Source organism: Triticum aestivum, chromosome 5B (genome assembly GCF_018294505.1).
Source record: "Triticum aestivum cultivar Chinese Spring chromosome 5B, IWGSC CS RefSeq v2.1, whole genome shotgun sequence".
NCBI classification, from domain to species: domain Eukaryota; kingdom Viridiplantae; phylum Streptophyta; class Magnoliopsida; order Poales; family Poaceae; genus Triticum; species Triticum aestivum.
In genome coordinates, this window is record NC_057807.1 from 132,996,007 (window position 1) to 133,016,656 (window position 20,650).

At 45.9% G+C, this 20,650-nt stretch overlaps 1 protein-coding gene across 1 annotated transcript; it reads right to left on the reverse strand.

Annotated features, from left to right (window-relative positions):
* Positions 1-19,641: 19,641 nt before the first annotated feature.
* On the reverse strand, positions 19,642-20,415 carry LOC123110802 (rapid alkalinization factor). The gene has a single exon (XM_044531410.1). It carries the CDS (start codon positions 20,241-20,243, stop codon positions 19,875-19,877), a length of 369 nt encoding a protein of 122 aa, XP_044387345.1. The 5' UTR covers positions 20,244-20,415; the 3' UTR covers positions 19,642-19,874.
* Between the last annotated feature and the right edge of the window lie 235 nt (positions 20,416-20,650).

Here is a 20,650-nt window from a genome sequence, read left to right on the forward strand (position 1 = left end):
TCAGCGCCTCAGCTCCCTCGCTTGTGAGCAGCAGCGCCGAACCCGACCGCACCCGAACTCCGGCCGCCGCCGATTTGGTCGCCGCCGTCGATTCCGACCACCGTAGCTGCTGCCGCCACCACCACTGGATGCGCGAGTCTTCCAGCTCGATGTAGCCGCAAACCCCGAGCAAAGCGGTGCCCTGTGGTGCCGTCCCGAGCAACTCCGGCGAGGTCTCGCCGTCGTCGTGGTCGCCGGCGTCACTAGCTGACGTGGCTCCGTCATTAGGAGCTAATCCAACTAACTAAACCACCTACAGCCACTGACAGTAGGCCCCACCCTTGGTCAAACCCCAGTCAGCACTGGGTTTGACCGGGATTAGCTCATGTGACACTGACGTGTGGACCCCGCACGTCAGGTTTGACCTGGACCTGGCCGTTGACTCGCTGACGTCATGCTGGCGTCAGGCTGACGCAGTTAAATCATTTACTGGATTTATTATTATTCAGGAAATTCTAGAAAATGCCTAAAACTTCAATAAATCATAGAAAATTAACCGTAACTCCAAATTAAATAATTTATATATGAAAAATTATCAGAAAAATTCAAGGAATCCATCTGTACCATTTTCTTGCATGTTTGAACAATGTTTGTCCTCTATTTTGGACAAAACAATTAAAGGGCATTTAAATAATCATATATGGAGTTGGAATTTGAATCTTGGATTCAAACCAACTTCATTTAATCTGTTGCTAGTTGCATTAGCTCTAAACACATTCATATTGCCATGTCATAGCATGCATCATATTGTGCATTGCATTGATCGTGTTTCTTCTGTGTTTGCCGGTGTTGTTCCCCCTCGGTAGACGATGTTCCGACGTTGTGATCGTTGACACTGATGAAGACTCAATGTTATCTTCAGAAGTGCCAGGCAAGCAAAACCCCCTTGTTCATTCCGATAAAATCCCACTCTCTCGCTCCTGCTCTCTTTTACTGCATTAGGACAACAACGATTCATCTGTTACTTGCTGCGGTAGCTGAACCCCTTTATCCTTTGCATGACCTGTCATTGCCACAGTAAATAGATGAAACCCACTAGCATGAGTAGGAGTTGTTTGAGCCCTGTTGTGCCTACTCATTCATGCTTGTTTGTCATGCCTGCTACTGCTTAGAGTTGAGTCAGGTCTGATTCATCGGGGATGAATCAGAGGTGTGTGAACATGTCCTACTGTGTGTGAGCTAAGTGTGTGAACACGATTTGGTAAAGGTAGCGGTGAGAGGCCATGTAGGAGTACATGGTGGGTTGTCTCATTGCAGCCGTCCTCAGGAACTGAGTTCTGTGTTTGTGATCCATGATTCAGCTACTACCACGCATTGGGCCCGAAACCAATGGACCCTCTCGGCTTCTTAATCACCCTTGTCCTCTGTCCAGGAGTTGCAAGTAGTTTCTGGTGTTTGTAGTATGCTGGAGGCCGTGCGCAGTGCTGACCGTAGGGGTGGGCTGTGATGCGGTAGGCACGTGGCACGGTGTACCGGGCGCCCGTTTGGTGTCTCGGGAACCCTGTTCACATCGTTTGGGGCTGTGAGCGAAAACTCCGGCCGGATCTCCTCATGGATGGAACCCGAATAGGCGATAAACCTGGACTAGAGACTTGAGTGTTTAGGTAGGCCGTGGCCGACACCCACGTTGGGCTTCCGCTTGAAGGTTGCCGAGTACATGTCGTGTAAACGGCGGTAAGTGGTGAGAGCGTGTGTGAAGAAGTACACCCCTGCAGGGTTAACATCATCTATTCGAATAGCCGTGTCCGCGGAAAAGGACTTCTGGGTTGCTTATATCAGTTCATAGACAAGTGAAAGTGGATACTCTAAAATACGCAAGATAAGCGTGAGTGCTATGGATGGCGTTCTCGTAGGGAGACGGGAGCGGATCCATAGTGGTGTATTGATATGGTGAATATGTGGACTCGTGTGCGCCACCTCAAAAGAGTTACTTGCAGTCGTAGTTTAGGTTAGCCACCGAGTCAAAGCTGGCTTGCTGCAGTTAAACCCCACCATCCCCTTTGTTGATAATGATGCATATGTAGTTAGTTCTGATGTAAGTCTTGCTGGGTACATTTGTACTCACGTTTGCCTATTTTATGTTTTTGCAGAGAGACTTCGGTCTCGCTAGTAGTTCCACGTGGACTTCGATGTTTAGCTTGTTACCTCAGCTACGATCTTGTGCCCTCGGCAGGATCTGATAGATAGTCAGGCTTCTCAGCCTTTTTCATTTATAGATGTCTGTACTCAGACATGATAGCTTCCGCTTGTGCTTTGATTTGTATGCTCTGAATGTTGGGTCGTGAGACCCCTGTTTGTAATATCTCGCTCCTCGGAGCCTAATGAATAAATTACTTGAGTCGTAGAGTCATGTTGTGATGCCATGTTGTATTTGCACATATCGAGCATATTGTGTGTATGTTATTGAAATGCTTGGTATGTGTGGGATCTGACCATCTAGTTGTTTATCTTTAGTAGCCTCTCTTACCGGGAAATGTCTCCTAGTGTTTCCACCGAGCCATGGTAGCTTGCTACTGCTCCGGAACACTTAGGCTGGCCGGCATGTGTCCTTCTTCGTTCCTGTGTCTGTCCCTTCGGGGAAATGTCACGCGATGAATACCGGAGTCCTGTTAGCCCGCTACAGCCCGGTTCACCGGAGTCCTGCTAGCCTAGTGCTACAGCCTGGATTCACTCGCTGATGACCGACACGTTCGATGCTGGGTCATGGATGCCTGTCCCTGTAAGTCTGTGCCACTTTGGGTTTACGACTAGCCATGTCAGCCCGGGTCGTTTGTCATATGGATGCTAGCGACACTATCATATACGTGAGCCAAAAGGCGCAAACGGTCCCGGGCCAGGTAAGGTGGCACCCGTGGGAATACCGTGCGTGAGGCCGCAAAGTGATATGATGTGTTACATGCTAGATCGGTGTGACTTAGGATCGGGGTCCTGACAGCGTTGGTATCAGAGCATGACTGCCTGTAGGATTACCAAGCCAAACTGGTCGAAGTTGAGTCTAGAAATTCTTTAGTTATATAAGGGAATTGATTGTGGGATGGAATGTAAGGCTCTTTTTACTCCTTATACTTTATGCCCTTCTGATCTGAGTCATCATCTTCTCTTCTACAGGGATTAAGAACTAGGCTATCTCTTCTTTCTATTAGGATCACGTGTTACTAATCAGTAGACTTATAAGATTGTTGGATTTAAGTCTCAGTTCAGTTTATACTACTTCCGTATGTTAATTGTTGATCTCGGAACCTTGATATTGTACTTCTGAGTGGTTATGCCACCATTTTGTAGTATGTCTCAAATCTTTTCTGAGCATTTACAGCCGTTATGCTGTCCGAGTCATCCCAGGTTTCTAAACAGTCTGATGCATTTGCAAATTCCTTCCTCCCGTTTCGATGTTCCTTTGGGCCAGATTAACCACACTAATCGGTGAGTTGAGGTACTCTGTTGCCTTGACATATTTGTTGGAGATATTATTATGACCCTAGGTGTCTTAGGGGATCATCTAGTAATTTAGCCATGATTTGTGTCCCAGTGTGATGATTCTGGCCTTTATCCTCGAAAGCATCCCATGATGCCACTTAGTAGTAGGTATTCTACTCCTGGGTTTTGAACCCGAGACTCACCCTACTTACCTCATGTTGATAGTGTTTGCTAGTTCCTTTAGGATATTAGTAACCTTTGCGATAGTTCTCGAGGTTCGTGGTACATCCTTCTTCCAATTACCATGAACCATTCTTGGCAGAAGTTCTTCTGAACCAAAAGATGACAACAAGAGTGCTCTCGATGAGTTCTCCATTATATATTGTGACTCTGCCAGTTCTACTTTTCTGCATGGGTTATTCGGAAGAAACTTGTTGAACTTGGTTCGACATACTAATCTATGCATCCACAACTCAGAAAGTTATATGTTCCTTTGAGTTGTCCCTCTTTAGCTGTCTACTGACCTTCGTCTATCAATTGATAGTCAAGAGTATGCGTCCAATCGTTCATCGATACCTATTACTCTTGTGGTCCATCAAGCCATTCTATTACAGAATGACTAGGAGAAATGAACTCCAGTACCTCATCCATATCTAGGATTGGGTCAAGGTAGTCATGCTCCGCAAATCAAAATGCCAGTCCAGCTTTTGATTCTATTCTACCCTGAAGTATTACCACCTTTATATCGGGATTGTTATAGGAATTGCACACCATCCTATGAACTCTTGGTACAGTGATACTTCTTGCCATCATTGTTCATCCCTCGATTCCTGTGTTATTGTAACCAGAATGCCGACAAGTGAATCGTGGCGTGTGAAATCAATACTGCTAGCAACTCTGTTGCTTGGTAGTTAAATGGACGATAACCTCATTCTTAGCGTATTGATTATTGAATCGTCACCCTAAGACTGATCGTGCTATCTAGTTCTTATTTCGGTGCACCCTTCGATTGATGAGTTAGGATCTTGTCAAGTCCTCACTCATTTGATCATATCGTCTTGCCCTCAAAAGCGAGATTGTTCTCGAGCTTAGTAACATACCGGTGGTTCGTGATTTTCCGAATATCTTCTCGGAAGTATTACCAGGTTGTCCCCTGACTGCTATGTTGAGCTCGTGATCAAGTCGATTTCTTGTGAACCACCCTTTCTCCAAGAATCTGTGTTGGATATCCCGGAGCTAGTTGGTTAAGCTAGACAACAACTTGGAGAGTTGGAAGATAAAAGCTTGCCTAACTTAGTTCATTTTTCCAAAGGGATATTCTTGTGTAGTGTGTGTTGAAGAAAGATGATATCTTCATTGATTGGTCCCTGTGATCAGTTGCTGGACCTATTGTCTTATCAATCCTTTGATTTGAGTGTGGGCTATCGTCAAATCAAATCAGTACCAACGATGCTCGTAATGTTGTCTTACTCGTGGTTGATCCCTCGAGCATACACCATTACATATTTGGTCTGACCAATGCTATCACCGTGTTCACATGATGGTCGAAGCCCAGTGATATGGAAATTACGATGAGTTGCTGTTGAGCCCATCAGTAGCATTTTGTCTCCCCCCATGAATCATGTTGAACATCAACCTAGTGTTGGAAACTTTTGAAAGCATTTTCTTCATCCTAGTTCATGAAGCATATTTTCGGAAGTAAGAAGTGACTTCCTCCAGTTCATGTGCATTTGATGCAAGTTGCCGCCGTGGATTCGAGAAAGTCAATGTTCTTTCCTTTGGAATCATCCCAAATCAGTCATTCATACGTGCGAAGTATTCTGTGGTTCGGAGACTTGCAACCTCCATTCTATATGTGTCCCTAGCACACCAAGCCACTGATTGATTTGTTCAAGGAGAAGGAGTTCCTTCATAAGAGCTAATCCGGACTTATGTAAGGACTTCGATACCCTCGTTGATGGTTCCCCCTCCTGTACTCGGTAGTGTTTTATTGTAAGACTACCACGTGGTCATGCTTGTCTAGGACATCGTGTTCACACATGTGTAGCAGAACCAGCTCATGTTTTGGAGCTTGCTATCGTAGTTCATTTCCCGAGAATCTCGCAACGTTATCTCGTCGAATTGTGTTGCAAACTTTCATTTATCTTCCTAGGCTCGATGAGTCTGGAATATCCTGACACCAACCAGATCTGAATCTCAGGCAGATATGATGGTTGGAACATTTTCCAAGAACTATAATATTGGTCCCTCGATAACCGGTAAGGTGGATGTCGTGGCCAACACAACCAGCCGGAAGACCCATTATTATAGTATCTTGATTGAGGAAGTTGGCCACCTTCCCATAAGGACTTCGTAGGATTTACTCCCTAGTTGTGCCTTATGATTTTTGTGTTCCGAAGTCCGACCTTTTACTTGATGTTCTAGATATCAAACCATGGGATGGGATACACTAGCACATCAAGGAGAACATTAGAGGCGGAGTGCTAAATGTCTCTCGGTCGATCATCCAGATTTCGTCCCCTTGGCCTTGTTAAGGTGAAATCTAAGAAGGTGTTATCTTCCTTTGCATCTGCATCCTCCAACACCATTCATCATGGTAGTGAGTTGTGTTACTGGACCCTTGACACGGATGTTGGTAAAACCTTGATGATTGTGGAAATGCTCAAGTTCTTGAGAGCACGCACAAGCGCTAGGTGTTATCATCAGCACTAACTGGGTTTGCTCTCAGTTTCCTCGGTTATGCTATAACTTTTCAAACAGTGAATTCACTCTCTATTGTTGGGTTCTTCCCCCAGTTATCAGAATCATTCCCAGCATTTGCATTCTGTTCCCAGCTTGCACCGCCAATGTGCCATTCTACCATGGGTCTCTTCCATTTCCGGTGGTAAGCAAATTCATCCATTACGTTGTCTTCAACAAGGTAATCCACATCATCCAAGTCCGAGTATGCCATTCTACCGACCCCCTCCAAACGATCGCTCGAGAATTGCCTTAGGCTGGTTTAAAGAGATTCAATGATCTCTGAATCAAAGGTAATTCTTTTTGCCACTTAAGGGGATATATCTTCGAGTCACCTTCCCTAAGGTGCATCATTATGGTGTCATGTCAACTTAACTCCTCGCTACGTTGACAACCGTTCACCACCCTCTTAGGTGAGGAATTGTTGTCTACCTAGTGAACCCTCGTCATCTGTTCCACTCCATTCTGCTAGAGGTGTGCTTCGTCTCTCAGCTCGAGAGATGTTGCTATGTCTCATTCCGAGAGTTAATCCTGAGTTGTTCGACCTTCGAGAAGAACAATTCTTTTAGGGTCTTTCCTTTCCCCTCGTTGTCATGATAGTTGGAGTTCTCAAGGCGAGACTTCGAGACAATGATGGTGAACGAATCAACGTTCAATTGAAGTGCAACCTGGATCCTGAAGATCGTGCTAGTTTGCGTTTCCCCTTCACCTTACCCTACGCTTGAATCTCGGGACGAGATTTTTGTTTAGTGGGGGTGAGTTGTCACAGCCCTAGAATTTGTTTGTCATTAGTTGCATTAAGGCATTCATGCATCATGTTTAAAGTTCATGAAACTTGAACTGGGGATGACAAACCCTAGCACTAAATAAAATGCAATTAGGATCAAAATAAAAATATTTTCAATAAACCCAGAATGCCCTTTAGGAAAGTTCATTATTTTTGTTAAAGGTGAAAACCCCTGCCAACAATGATGCACATATTTCTAGGCCATTCTGGATTTTTGAATTAAATCCTATTGTATTTGACCTTGGGCATTTAAATACTATAAATAATTTAAATGTTCAAATAAATGTTGGAAATTGTTAAGGGTCACTGAAATAATTCAGAAAGCACCCATAATTGTTTCCAGGATTTTATAAAATGATTTGATATTTTTAAATCAAATCAAAACAAACTACAGAAAATAGAAAAACAGAATTAAATAGAAATAAAAGCAGAGAGGAGAGAAAACTTACCTGGCGCTCGCCTCTCAGCCCACCTGGCCCAGCTCCTCCAGCGGCCCAGCCCACCGCCGCTTCTCCCCCTGTCATCTTCCTCCCCTCGCCCCGAAGCTGCTCGGTGGCGCGCGCGGCCACGCGCCCCGGCCACCTCCTCCCTCCCAGCCTGCCTGGCTCCTCCTCGACGCCCCGGTGATGCCACGCGCCTCCCCGACCCCCCTCTCACTTCTCCCTCGCTCTCTGGACCTCCCTCCCCCTCGCTCCTCTGCTCCCCCCCCCATGACCGAGAGCCTCCGCCGACATCGCTCGCAACCACCGTGGCCACCGGCCACCCCTCGCCCTGTCGATAAGCCCAGAAGAACCGCCGTCGTCTCCTGCATCGTCTACGCCAGCCCGTTCGACTGCGGGAGCCCTGCATCGCCGCCCACGCCGTCTCCCCCATCTCCGGCCGCCCGAGATCGCCGGCGCCCGCTCGCCACCTCCGATGTCTCCCCCGAGCCGCTGGGCCTCCAATCGACCCCCTGTAAGCCCCGCCATCGTTCACCCCTACCCCCGTTCCCTTTTGCTTGCTCTGGCCGCCGATTCCATCAAGGCCGAAAACCACCGCCGCGCGAGCTCGACTCCGGCAAAACCCCGGTGACCATTTGGTCACGGGCGTGCACCCGTTGTGCTTGCCGCGACCCGTAGAGCCCCTTCAGCGCCTCAGCTCCCTCGCTTGTGAGCAGCAGCGCCGAACCCGACCGCACCCGAACTCCGGCCGCCGCCGATTTGGTCGCCGCCGTTGATTCCGACCACCGCAGTTGCTGCCGCCACCACCACTGGATGCGCGAGTCTTCCAGCTCGCTGTAGCCGCAAACCCCGAGCAAAGCGGTGCCCTGTAGCGCCGTCCCGAGCAACTCCGGCGAGGTCTCGCCGTCGCCGTGGTCGCCGGCGTCACTAGCTGACGTGGCTTTGTCATTAGGAGCTAATCCAACTAACTAAACCACCTACAGCCACTGACAGTAGGCCCCACCCCTGGTCAAACCCCAGTCAGCGCTGGGTTTGACCGGGATTAGCTCCTGTGACACTGACGTGTGGACCCCGCACGTCAGGTTTGACCTAGACCTGGCCGTTGACTCGCTGACGTCATGCTGGCGTCAGGCTGACGCAGTTAAATCATTTACTGGATTTATTATTATTCAGGAAATTCCAGAAAATGCCTAAAACTTCAATAAATCATAGAAAATTAACCGTAACTCCAAATTAAATAATTTATATATGAAAAATTATCAGAAAAATTCAAGGAATCCATCTGTACCATTTTCATGCATGTTTGAACAATGTTTGTCCTCTGTTTTGGACAAAACAATTAAAGGGCATTTAAATAATCATATATGGAGTTGGAATTTGAATCTTGGATTCAAACCAACTTCATTTAATCTGTTGCTAGTTGCATTAGCTCTAAACACATTCATATTGCCATGTCATAGCATGCATCATATTGTGCATTGCATTGATCGTGTTTCTTCTGTGTTTGCCGGTGTTGTTCCCCCTCGGTAGACGATGTTCCGACGTTGTGATCGTTGACACTGATGAAGACTCAATGTTATCTTCAGAAGTGCCAGGCAAGCAAAACCCCCTTGTTCATTCCGATAAAATCCCACTCTCTCGCTCCTGCTCTCTTTTACTGCATTAGGACAACAACGATTCATCTGTTACTTGCTGCGGTAGCTGAACCCCTTTATCCTTTGCATGACCTGTCATTCCACAGTAAATAGATGAAACCCACTAGCATGAGTAGGAGTTGTTTGAGCCCTGTTGTGCCTACTCATTCATGCTTGTTTGTCATGCCTGCTACTGCTTAGAGTTGAGTCGGGTCTGATTCATCGGGGATGAATCAGAGGTGTGTGATTATGTCCTACTGTGCGTGAGCTAAGTGTGTGAACACGATTTGGTAAAGGTAGCGGTGAGAGGCCATGTAGGAGTACATGGTGGGTTGTCTCATTGCAGCCGTCCTCAGGAACTGAGTTCTGTGTTTGTGATCCATGATTCAGCTACTACCACGCATTGGGCCCGAAACCAATGGACCCTCTCGGCTTCTTAATCACCCTTGTCCTCTGTCCAGGAGTTGCAAGTAGTTTCTGGTGTTTGTAGTATGCTGGAGGCCATGCGCAGCACTGACCGTAGGGTGGGCTGTGATGCGGTAGGCACGTGGCACGGTGTACCGGGCGCCCGTTTGGTGTCTCGGGAACCCTGTTCACATCGTTTGGGGCTGTGAGCGAAACTCCGGCCGGATCTCCTCATGGATGGAACCCGAATAGGCGATAAACCTGGACTAGAGACTTGAGTGTTTAGGTAGGCCGTGGCCGACACCCACGTTGGTCTTCCGCTTGAAGGTTGCCGAGTACATGTCGTGTAAACGGCGGTAAGTGGTGAGAGCGTGTGTGAAGAAGTACACCCCTGCAGGGTTAACATCATCTATTCGAATAGCCGTGTCCGCGGAAAAGGACTTCTGGGCTGCTTATATCAGTTCATAGACAAGTGAAAGTGGATACTCTAAAATACGCAAGATAAGCGTGAGTGCTATGGATGGCGTTCTCGTAGGGAGACGGGAGCGGATCCATAGTGGTGTATTGATATGGTGAATATGTGGACTCGTGTGCGCCACCTCAAAAGAGTTACTTGCAGTCGTAGTTTAGGTTAGCCACCGAGTCAAAGCTGGCTTGCTGCAGTTAAACCCCACCATCCCCTTTGTTGATAATGATGCATATGTAGTTAGTTCTGATGTAAGTCTTGCTGGGTACATTTGTACTCACGTTTGCCTATTTTATGTTTTTGCAGAGAGACTTCGGTCTCGCTAGTAGTTCCACGTGGACTTCGATGTTTAGCTTGTTACCTCAGCTATGATCTTGTGCCCTCGGCAGGATCTGATAGATAGTCAGGCTTCTCAGCCTTTTTCATTTATAGATGTCTGTACTCAGACATGATAGCTTCCGCTTGTGCTTTGATTTGTATGCTCTGATGTTGGGTCGTGAGACCCCTGTTTGTAATATCTCGCTCCTCGGAGCCTAATGAATAAATTACTTGAGTCGTAGAGTCATGTTGTGATGCCATGTTGTATTTGCACATATCGAGCATATTGTGTGTATGTTATTGAAATGCTTGGTATGTTGGGATCTGACCATCTAGTTGTTTATCTTTAGTAGCCTCTCTTACCGGGAAATGTCTCCTAGTGTTTCCACCGAGCCATGGTAGCTTGCTACTGCTCCGGAACACTTAGGATGGCCGGCATGTGTCCTTCTTCGTTCCTGTGTCTGTCCCTTCGGGGAAATGTCACGCGATGAATACCGGAGTCCTGTTAGCCCGCTACAGCCCGGTTCACCGGAGTCCTGCTAGCCTAGTGCTACAGCCTGGATTCACTCGCTGATGACCGACACGTTCGATGCTGGGTCATGGATGCCTGTCCCTGTAAGTCTGTGCCACTTTGGGTTTACGACTAGCCATGTCAGCCCGGGTCCTTTGTCATATGGATGCTAGCGACACTATCATATACATGAGCCAAAATGCGCAAACGGTCCTGGGCCAGGTAAGGCGGCACCCGTGGGAATACCGTGCGTGAGGCCGCAAAGTGATATGATGTGTTACATGCTAGATCGGTGTGACTTAGGATCGGGGTCCTGACACATTGAGAATGGTTGACAGCATCCTCAATCCCAATTAAAAGTACTCATTTAAAACCCAACAATATTAATTAGAAGTAACATGTTGAGATTCAACAGGATAATCCAAGTACTAGATACTCAAGACGTCCATAACCGGGGACACGGCTAATCATGATTAGTTTGTACACTCTGCAGAGGTTTGCGCACTTTTCCCCACAAGACTCGATCGCCTCCGCTTGGTTTCTCGCACTACATGGTGTTTAAGAAACGGATGACCGAGACATAGTCTTTCAGAAGTGCTAGCACCTTACGATGGGTGGACCGGTACACCTACATCCCCTACATCTGCTAGTCCACCACTATAAGAGTTCGCACGACTTAGTCAACTATGCCAGAGCCCATAATGGCTTGTGGCTGCACACGTAAGTTACTAGTATGAATTATCTTATGATCCCTTTGAGCCTGGGTGGCGGTCCGAAGAAATACAGGCAAGTCCTGCTAGAAAACAGGTGCCTCAATCCACCCAGATGTGTATTTAAGTTGCCACCTTAGATAAACCACTAATAACAATCTCACATCTGTCATGGATATTCACTCACCCAATCCACGTCTACAAGCATAGCATGGCATAATAAGCAAACGTAGAAGTAACTCCCAAAGGTTTCATAAGTAATACAGGTAATAGGTACTACCTCATCTACTTCCCATCCCACAATTTAATTAGATCCTAATCATGCAATGTTTGAGGATTGATCTAATGCATAAAAACTGGGTAGTAGAAAAGATATGATCAAGTGTTACTTGCCTTGTTGATGATTCGCGAAACCTAGAGACTCGAAGTAACAAGCGGCGCACTTCGGGTGATCTATCGCAGACAAACAACAAGCATACAATAAGTACTCATCTAATGCATAGGTAAATCTCGAATAAAAGATCTAACCAGAAAGTTCAACTTAAGAACCCTGGTTGCAAAAAGAATCGAATCAAATAAAGCAACGAAAGTCAAACGATGAAAGAAAACAACTCGGTTCTAGCAAGTTGAAACTAAGTCAAATTTTACAGTAGCAAAACTTTATTTAAGTTGATTAGTCGGAACGGCGGTTTTGAGATGAAACTCCAGGCGTTTGAATCACCTGATTCCGATAAACGAGCGAGAAGATAGACTAGAAAGAAAATCGGATCTGAAATCGCTATCAGAAAAATAGCGGAATAAATCCGATGAGAAAGAAAATGACGAATGGTTGAACGAACGGACGTTCATTAACCGAAGCAAACAGGTGATCACGTTCGTTAGGACGAACGGTCCGGCGAACGCTTGCTAAACAAAACTGGAAAGAAAAACCGGCGAGAAAAACCGATCTAGGGTTTCGGAAAGAAAACCGAAACGAAAAACCGATCTAGAAAACCGGAATGGAAACCGGAACGATTTACGAAAAACCGAACCGAGGAAAAGAAAAGGTGACGCGGCGCGGGGCTAGTACCTCGAAGAGGCGAGGGGCTCCGGCGGCGGCGGCATTGGGTGGCGGCGGCGGCACTTGGCGGCGGCGGTGGCAAGCGGCAGCGGCGCTGGTGAGGGGCGGCGGCGCTGGGTGGCGGCAGCGGCGGTGTAGGGCGGCGGCGCTGGTGAGGGGTGGCGGCGCTGGGTGGCGGCGGCGGCGGTGTAGGGCGGCGGCGCTGCTGCTGCGGAGCAGAGGAGAGGAGAGGTGTTGGTTTGATGTGTTAGAGGGGGGGTGCTTGGGTATTTATATTGGGGAGGGGAGGGTTTTTGCTTGGAGTAGGGGACAAGAATTAGAGTAGGATTAGGAATCCTAGGAACAAAAAACGGAATAACGAAACGGGTCCAAATCCTACTAGGATTTGTAAAAGAAAAGGAAACCGGGGCGCTGGCTCCCTGGCGCGGCGGCGCTAGCGATGGCCTTGGCCTCCTGGCCAGCCGGCTGGCTTGGTGGCTTGGGCCTTTGGCCCAAGGCGCTGCGGCTCTCTTTTAAAAAAAATCGGTTTCGCGCGCAGAAAAATACAGAAAAAAAATCTAAACGAACTCTAAAATTAATAAAGTAAACTTTCCCCGACTCCTAAAAATGAGTCGAACAAAATGAACTTTTACTCGGGGCCTAAAATGCAATTTTTGAAAACACGCATTTTTCCCTAAGGCAATAAACTCCGAGAAAAATCCAAAATTTGATTTATTTATTAAATCTTCATTTTTCCTAAATTTTGGGAAAGTCATATTATTCCCTCTCTTATTTTTGATATTGGAAAAATATTTGAAGATTAAATAAATAAATCCAATGATCCTCTTTTCATAGTTTTGAGAGAACTCAAATACGAAAATTTCGAAATCTCCAACTCTCTCCGAGGGTCCTTGAGTTGCGTGAAATTTCTAGGATCAACAAAATGCAAGAAAATATGATATGCATGATGATCTAATGTATAACATTCCAAATTGAAAATTTGGGATGTTACAAAAGGAGCGGACGAAGCTCACACGACCACACAATCGAATTCGCAGAAATTGAAAAGTAACTCCTAAAAATTACACAAATTGTAGAGTAAATGGAGCGATTAAACGAACAAATCAAAGGATTCCTACTAACACACAACGTCCGAGCATGAAAAAGTCGCATCCGACGCGAAGACGAACGAACAGAGAAAGCTCGTCCGCCAAATCGCTTGATTTGCCTAAATTTTAGTCAATTTTCCTGTAAATTACAAATAATAAAGGTCAATTGGCATCCAAAAACAAATTAAATCATCCCACAACACCCGATTCCACACAGAATACACGGGCGGACCACCAAAAAATGAAGCAGTTCTCTGGTAAAGCATTGCAGTGCTCACCGACAGTAAGATGCAGTGCGCTTCCGTTGAGCGTGCAGTTCGGAACTGCTAGCAGAATAACAGTTCCGCTAATATTAGCGGAATAGACCGGCTATATACACACATAAACACTATTCTGTTCACGGGATCAGAATAATATTCTGATCACAACCTGAACTGCCTGAGTAACGCGCCTGAACTTCCCTCTGTACTGGGTTGAACTTCAGCTAAAAAGTGTCCAAATGGGGCTTGCGATATACCGTTGGAAAGCTATGGACACCAATATCATGATCCAAGTTAAATTTTTGGCAAAATGTAAGCGGTTTAAGAGCAGTTTTGAAAACCGTTTTTTCTTCATACAAAAAAGGTGAATCGTATTTTCGATCGCATTTCTAAACCGTTTATCGGAATGAGGTAAATAATATAGCATTGGAAAGCTGCTGCAAAACTGCTCCTTCGACATGATTAAAGTTTTCTCTAATTCCCTATAGATAAAGAGTAATTTTGAAAATCGTAAAATTTCGCAAATCGAACAGCCGAGTTTGTATTTTCAATGTAATTTCTAAACGGCTAATCCATTTGAGGCAAATGATATGGCATTGGAAACATTGTGAAAATGCGCTACTTTTTCATGTTAAAAGTATTTTCTAATTTGGAATGGTTTAAAAGCAATTCAGAAAACGGTACAAGTTCCACCGAGTTCGTATTTTCGAGATAATTTTTTAACCGTACGGCCGAATGCAACAAATAATACGGCGTTGGAAAGCTTGAGCAAATGCAAAACTTTTTCGTATATATTGTTTCTCCTAATTCCTTACAGTTTTAAGTCAAATTAGAAAAATGGCTAAAAACGTATTTTTGGCATAATTTCTACATACTTTATCGAAATAGGGCAAATAATATACCGCTGAAAAGCTACAAAAATTGTGAAACTTTTTCATGTTGATGGTTTTCTCTGATTCCTAGACGTTTTCAAGTAATTGTGAAAATGATGAGATCATTTGTTCTGCCTTTATCGCGAAACTGATTCTTCGAAAATGCATCGCGTGAAGAACATGAACTTCTCGGCACGTGTACTTGAACTTCATTCTGTTTTTCACGTGCTTTTTTGCTCGTATATCTCTATCCACTGCTCTTAGCTCTCCATCCACTCACCGGAATTGAGCAAGTGATATACCGATGGAAAGCTGCTGTAAACACGCAATTTTCCAGTGTTGATCATTTTTTCATACTCGCAACGATTTTAAAAGTTTTTCATCTGAAATTCATTCAGCGTAGTAGCTGAATGAGGCAATTAATATGGCTTTGGAAAGCTGCTGCAAAACCGCTCCTTCCACATATTGAAAGTTTTCTCTAATTCCCTACGGTTAAAAAGTAATTTAGAAAATCGTAAAATTTCACAAACCGAACAGCCGAGTTCATATTTTTGATGTTATTTCTAAATGGCTAAACCAATTGAGGCACATGATATGGCGTTGGAAAGCTCACGAAAATGCGCTACTTTTTCATGTAGAAACTTTTTTCTAATTCTGAACGGTTTAAAAGTGATTTAGAAAACGGTACAAGTTTCACCGAGTTCGTATTTTCTATCTATTTTTTAACCCTATGTCCGAATGCAACAAATGATATGGCGTTGGAAAGCTTGAGGAAATGCGAAACTTTTTGGTATATATTATTTCTCCCAATTCCTTACTGTTTTATGTCAGTTTTCAAAATGGCTAAAAACGTATTTTCGCTTTAATTTCCACAAACTTAATCGGAATGGGGCAAATAATATACCGTTGAAAAGCTAAGGAAATGCGAAACTTTTTCATGTTAATGGTTTTCTGTGATTCCCTGTCGTTTTCAAGTAATTTGGAAAATGGTGAGATCATTCATTCTGCCTTTATCGCGAAACAGATTCGTGAAAAATGCATCGCGTGAAGTACCTGAACTTCTCGGTATGAAACCTTGAACTTCACTCTTTTTTCACGTGCTTTTTTTTGCTCGTGGCTCTCCATCCACTGCTCGTAGCTCTCCATCCACTCACCGGAATTGAGCAAGTGATATATCGGTGGAAAGCTGCTGTAAACACGCAACTTTCCCGTGTTGATCTTTTTTCATACTCGCGAGGATTTTAAAAGTTTTCCTTTTGAAATTCATTCACTGTAGTACTTGAACTTCCTGTTTTTTCCACGTTGAACTTCTGTGACGTATTTTCTTTTATAATTTTCTCATCCATTCGCCAGTGCTAGACAAATGATATTTCTTTTATACAAACCTCTCTCACAATAATTTTTTTGACTTTCTTCGACGAAGGACTTGAACTTATAACAACAAAACTTTTAGCCTTTGTTTTTTTGTTCTTTTTTTTAATACGAAATGCACACCGTGTAGTACGTGAACTTCTAGCAGTTATCAATCTGAACTTCTCTCGGTTACGTGAAAATATCTAAGTTTTTTATAAATATTAAACTGAATTTCTTAATCCCTTTTTTATGAATTTTGAAGCGCTCTATTTTTAAAAGTTGAACTTCTTGTTATTTTATTTTTGAACTTCTTGTCTCCACTCTTTAATAACGAGGAAAATCCGAGTTCTCTATAATCATCGAACTTCTCCATCTTTTTAATATGGACTTCCTAGTTTTTTTCTTAATCTTTTTTATGAAATTTTGAAGCGCTCTATTTTTAAAAGTTGAACTTCTTGTTATTTAATTTTTAAACTTCTAATTTCCATTCTTTTAATAATGAGGAAAATCTAAGTTTTCTATAATCATTGAACTTCTCCATTTTTTTAAATTGGACTTCCTTGTTTTATTTCTTTTAGTAACGGAAAAAATCCTACTTTTTGATAGACATCGAGCCGCTCCGTTTCAAACTTTTAACTTCTAGGTTTATTTTAACAGAGAAAATATTTTTTATAAAATTGTTTGAGATGCTTTTTTTTAATTACCTTCTTTGGGTTTGTAACAAGCATTGAACCTTGTGTGTAAATGAATATTTGACCGCTTCATTATTTTAATTTGCACTTCTAGGTTCTTCCTAGAAAGAAAGATAATCCTTTTTATAAACTATTTCTGAACTGCTCTATTTACTTAATTTGACCTTCTTGGGGTATTTAAAAATGAAAATAACATGTTTTTTTGGTCCAAATATTGAACGGCTCTTTTATTTGATTGACGGGAAAATATATTAGATTTCTTTTTCATACAAATGCACACCGCGTAGTACATGCATTTCAGACAATTATCAATCTAAACTTTATCTCAGTTACGTGAAAATATATGAGTTTCTTCTGTATGTAGTACACTTGAACTTCGGAATGTCTAAAACATGAACTTCTCTATGTAGTTATTTTCTGAAAGTTTCTGAAAATGAAATCATCATGAGTCTTCTCATACAACGACATGATGTTATATTAGCGTGAACTTCTCACAAAAATTAAACGGACACAAAAGATAACAAAACCATCGCTGTTTGTACACAAGAAAAACATATTTTGACATGTTTTGGCCATATGATAAGATGTTTGGCCATATGGTAAGATGTTGGACATTAGAGTTGGACTGCGGTAGGCGGGTTTGTTGAACGGGCGCACATGGCCAGAACAGAGAAACCACGGGTTGAGGCAACACACTGGCGGCGATGGCGGTTGGGCCGCTGACGAGAGGAAGCTCATGCGGTGGCTGCGACGAGCTTGTGGAGAGAGGTGTGCATGAGCGTGGGCTCCATTTTCAGCTGTGCTTCCCTTGTTGTCGCTGCTCACCTAGAGCTTCACTCAGTCAAAGAGCGGAGACCTGAAGTTCAGACCCCATAAGCCAATACAGAAACATTTTTTTGTAGTTAATTTTTTGGGCAAATTCAAAGAAGTTCAAATCCTAAAGAAGAGACAGAGATTATTGAAGACAGAGAGAGATCAGGGAGAGGGAGGGAGAGGAAATACCTGCAACATCGGTGTTCGTCGTCGTGGTCAGAGTTCAGTGGGGCACCGGTGCGTGGTGGAGGCAGGTAGCGTCGGGATTGGTCCCGGCGGCGGATCCACGGCCGGCAGCGCGGTTTGGCCAGACCCGTGGACGGGCAGCGGATCCGGACGAGAAACAAGGGGGGGGGAGGAAGCCTTGCCGACGGTGCAGGGGGGAGCGAGGTGGTTGGAGGCCGATTGGGAGAGGGTCTGTGGTTGCTGGCGATGCGGTTGGAGGTGGGGTGCAGCTTCGGCGGTGGTAGGGATAGCAAGGAGGTGGGGTGCTCGGGGGAAGCCGACCGGCCGGGATCCATGGTGGCGGAGCAGGGTAGGGCGGCGGCGGCCGCGCGTGGGGTAGGCAAGGTAGGAGGCGGCGCGGGGTGAGGCGGCGATGGCGGTCCGCGGTGCGCGAGGTAGGAGGCGATGCGGGGTGGGGCTGTGGCGGCGGCCCGCGGGGTGGGCGAGGTAGGAGGCGGCGCGGGGTGGGGCGGCTAGATCGGGGGAGGTTGAGGGGAACGTGGGGAAGGAGGGAGGTTGCGGGAGGGAGGACAGGATTTTCAATTTTTTTTTCTCGGGAGTTCGGGAGGACCTCCGTCGCCCTATATAGGTGTGATGTGATCCAAATAGTTATTTTGATCCCAGGATTAGAATAGTATCACTATATATATATATATATATATATATATATATATATATATATATATATATATATATATGAAAAAACATTAAAAAATATATAAGTTGTGCCGTGCTGGCCCGCATGCCCAGCCTCTAGGCCCAGGCACGGCCCTACGCAGCACGTCCCGTGCCATGCCTGGCCCATCATGGCAGGCCGTGCGGGCGTGCTCGTGGCCGGCCCGTTTGGCCCGCCGTGATCAGGAGAGTAGAACTATTTTTTCGCAACACGGCACTCAAGCACCAGCAGAATAAAATACGATTGTTCCACGGATCCAAGGCTTTGATTACGGGTAATCTTGGCAGACAGGCATGCAGATGCAGGCCACCATTTATTCCTCTCGATAAACAACAGTCCGCAGGACACGCGGCGGGGAGGGACAGAAGAATCGCCAGCCAGTTCATCTCCCCAAGGACACGGCATTTATTCCTTTCAACTAACCCCATTTGCTAATTTTAAAGCACCAATTCCAAAAACCTTTCACTTCAATGATCAGCTACTACTACCTCGAGTCATTTCACAGTAGCTGAGCCTGAGAGAATGGCTCAATTCCGCAGCTCAACCTCGAGTCATTTCCCAGTAGCTCAGAGAAGAGAATGGTTCGATTGCGCAGCTCATGACCACTGCAAAAATTACTGAATCTTCTCCCTTCTCCCCGTAATTGGCGAAATGAAATGATGCACTAGTAGTAGTACTCCACTAACTGAGTTAATTATCACCATCGTTTGATTTATGGTAATACTGTAGTAGTACTACGCAAATGGAATTGGCTTCAAGATGGCAGGAGGGACAAGTGAGGCAGTGAGCAACATGGCCTCCACTAACTCTTGTCTGTTGCCTCAACCAACCAACCTACCTTCCTCCCCGGCCCAAAAATAAACAGCAACGATGTGCAAGGAGAAAGAGCAAAATAGATGTTCCTCCTCCATGCCAAGATCTACAGATTGGTGATAGCACTTCATCTAGACACGAAAATTGCGGATGGTTCTACTCTCTAGATCCACCTGAACGCCACAATGAAAGCTCGTAGTAGAATTTAATTTTCTCCCGTCACCAGTCATTTAACAATAGCAAAGCATTCTCTTGATACAGATAAGAAAGCAGCTCAAGTTCATCATCTTACTCCAAGAACATGAAGGGAAGAGGGACATGCAAACTTCAAAGAATAACAAATATCTCTTCATATTAAGGCACAAATATCTCTTATACTTTACAACAAGGACGGCAACAAATGTCCCAATAGGCCAACACAGCAGCGGCAACAACCAAAGAAATTTTACTAATAAATAGTAGCAGTAGTAGTATACTAGTGGTACCGCTTAAAGAACAGCACGAGAAGCAGCTTATTTTTGAACCGAGAGGACGTGATCCCTGGGCGCGGATCCGTGGCTTAGCCGCGGCAGCGGGTGATGCGGGAGCAGCCGCGGTGGTAGGGGTTGGCCTGGGCGCCGGGGCGGCAGTTGTAGTAGCTGGCGCCGCGGCGGTTGCAGGGGACGGTGCCCCTGCGCAGCGCGCCGTAGCTGATGTAGCCGCGCCCCTGCAGCACGCGGCGGTGCGCCTCGGCCGACGCCGACCCGAGCTCCCCCTCCGCGTCCTCCCCGCCGCACTCGGCCACGGTGCCCCTGCACTCCCCGCGGCCAGCGCCGCCGGAGAGGAGGCCGAGCTGCAGGTGGTCCCCGCCGGCGATGGACGAGGCGGAGGCGGACAGCGCGACGGCGAGCACCAGGAGGAGCAGCACGAGGCTCCTAACGCTGGCCATGGCGCGGCGCGGAGCGGGCGGCGGCGAGGGAATGAATGCGCGTGGGGGAGGGGAGCGCACAGCGAAGCCTTAGCTGGCGCGGTGTGACGAGAGGAGAGGAGAGGAGGAGGTGGGCGAGAGGGATAAAGTGAGGCTGGGAAGCGGCGGGGGTGGGACTGGTGAAATAGAAAGCGGTCCCAACCCCCGAGCCAAATAATAAAGACGCGGAGCGGAGCGGAGGAGAAGGGTAGCGCGGCGCGATGCGGCCGCGTTGCGACTGGATTCGGCGCGGTGCGGTGCGCAACAACTGGACACAGCTCATGTGACGAGGAGGAGGAAGCGTGTAGCCAGAGACAATGGCCATGTGCAGCCAGGCAATGGACGATGAGATGAACCGCGTGGTCGTAACAGCGGCATAATATGTCATC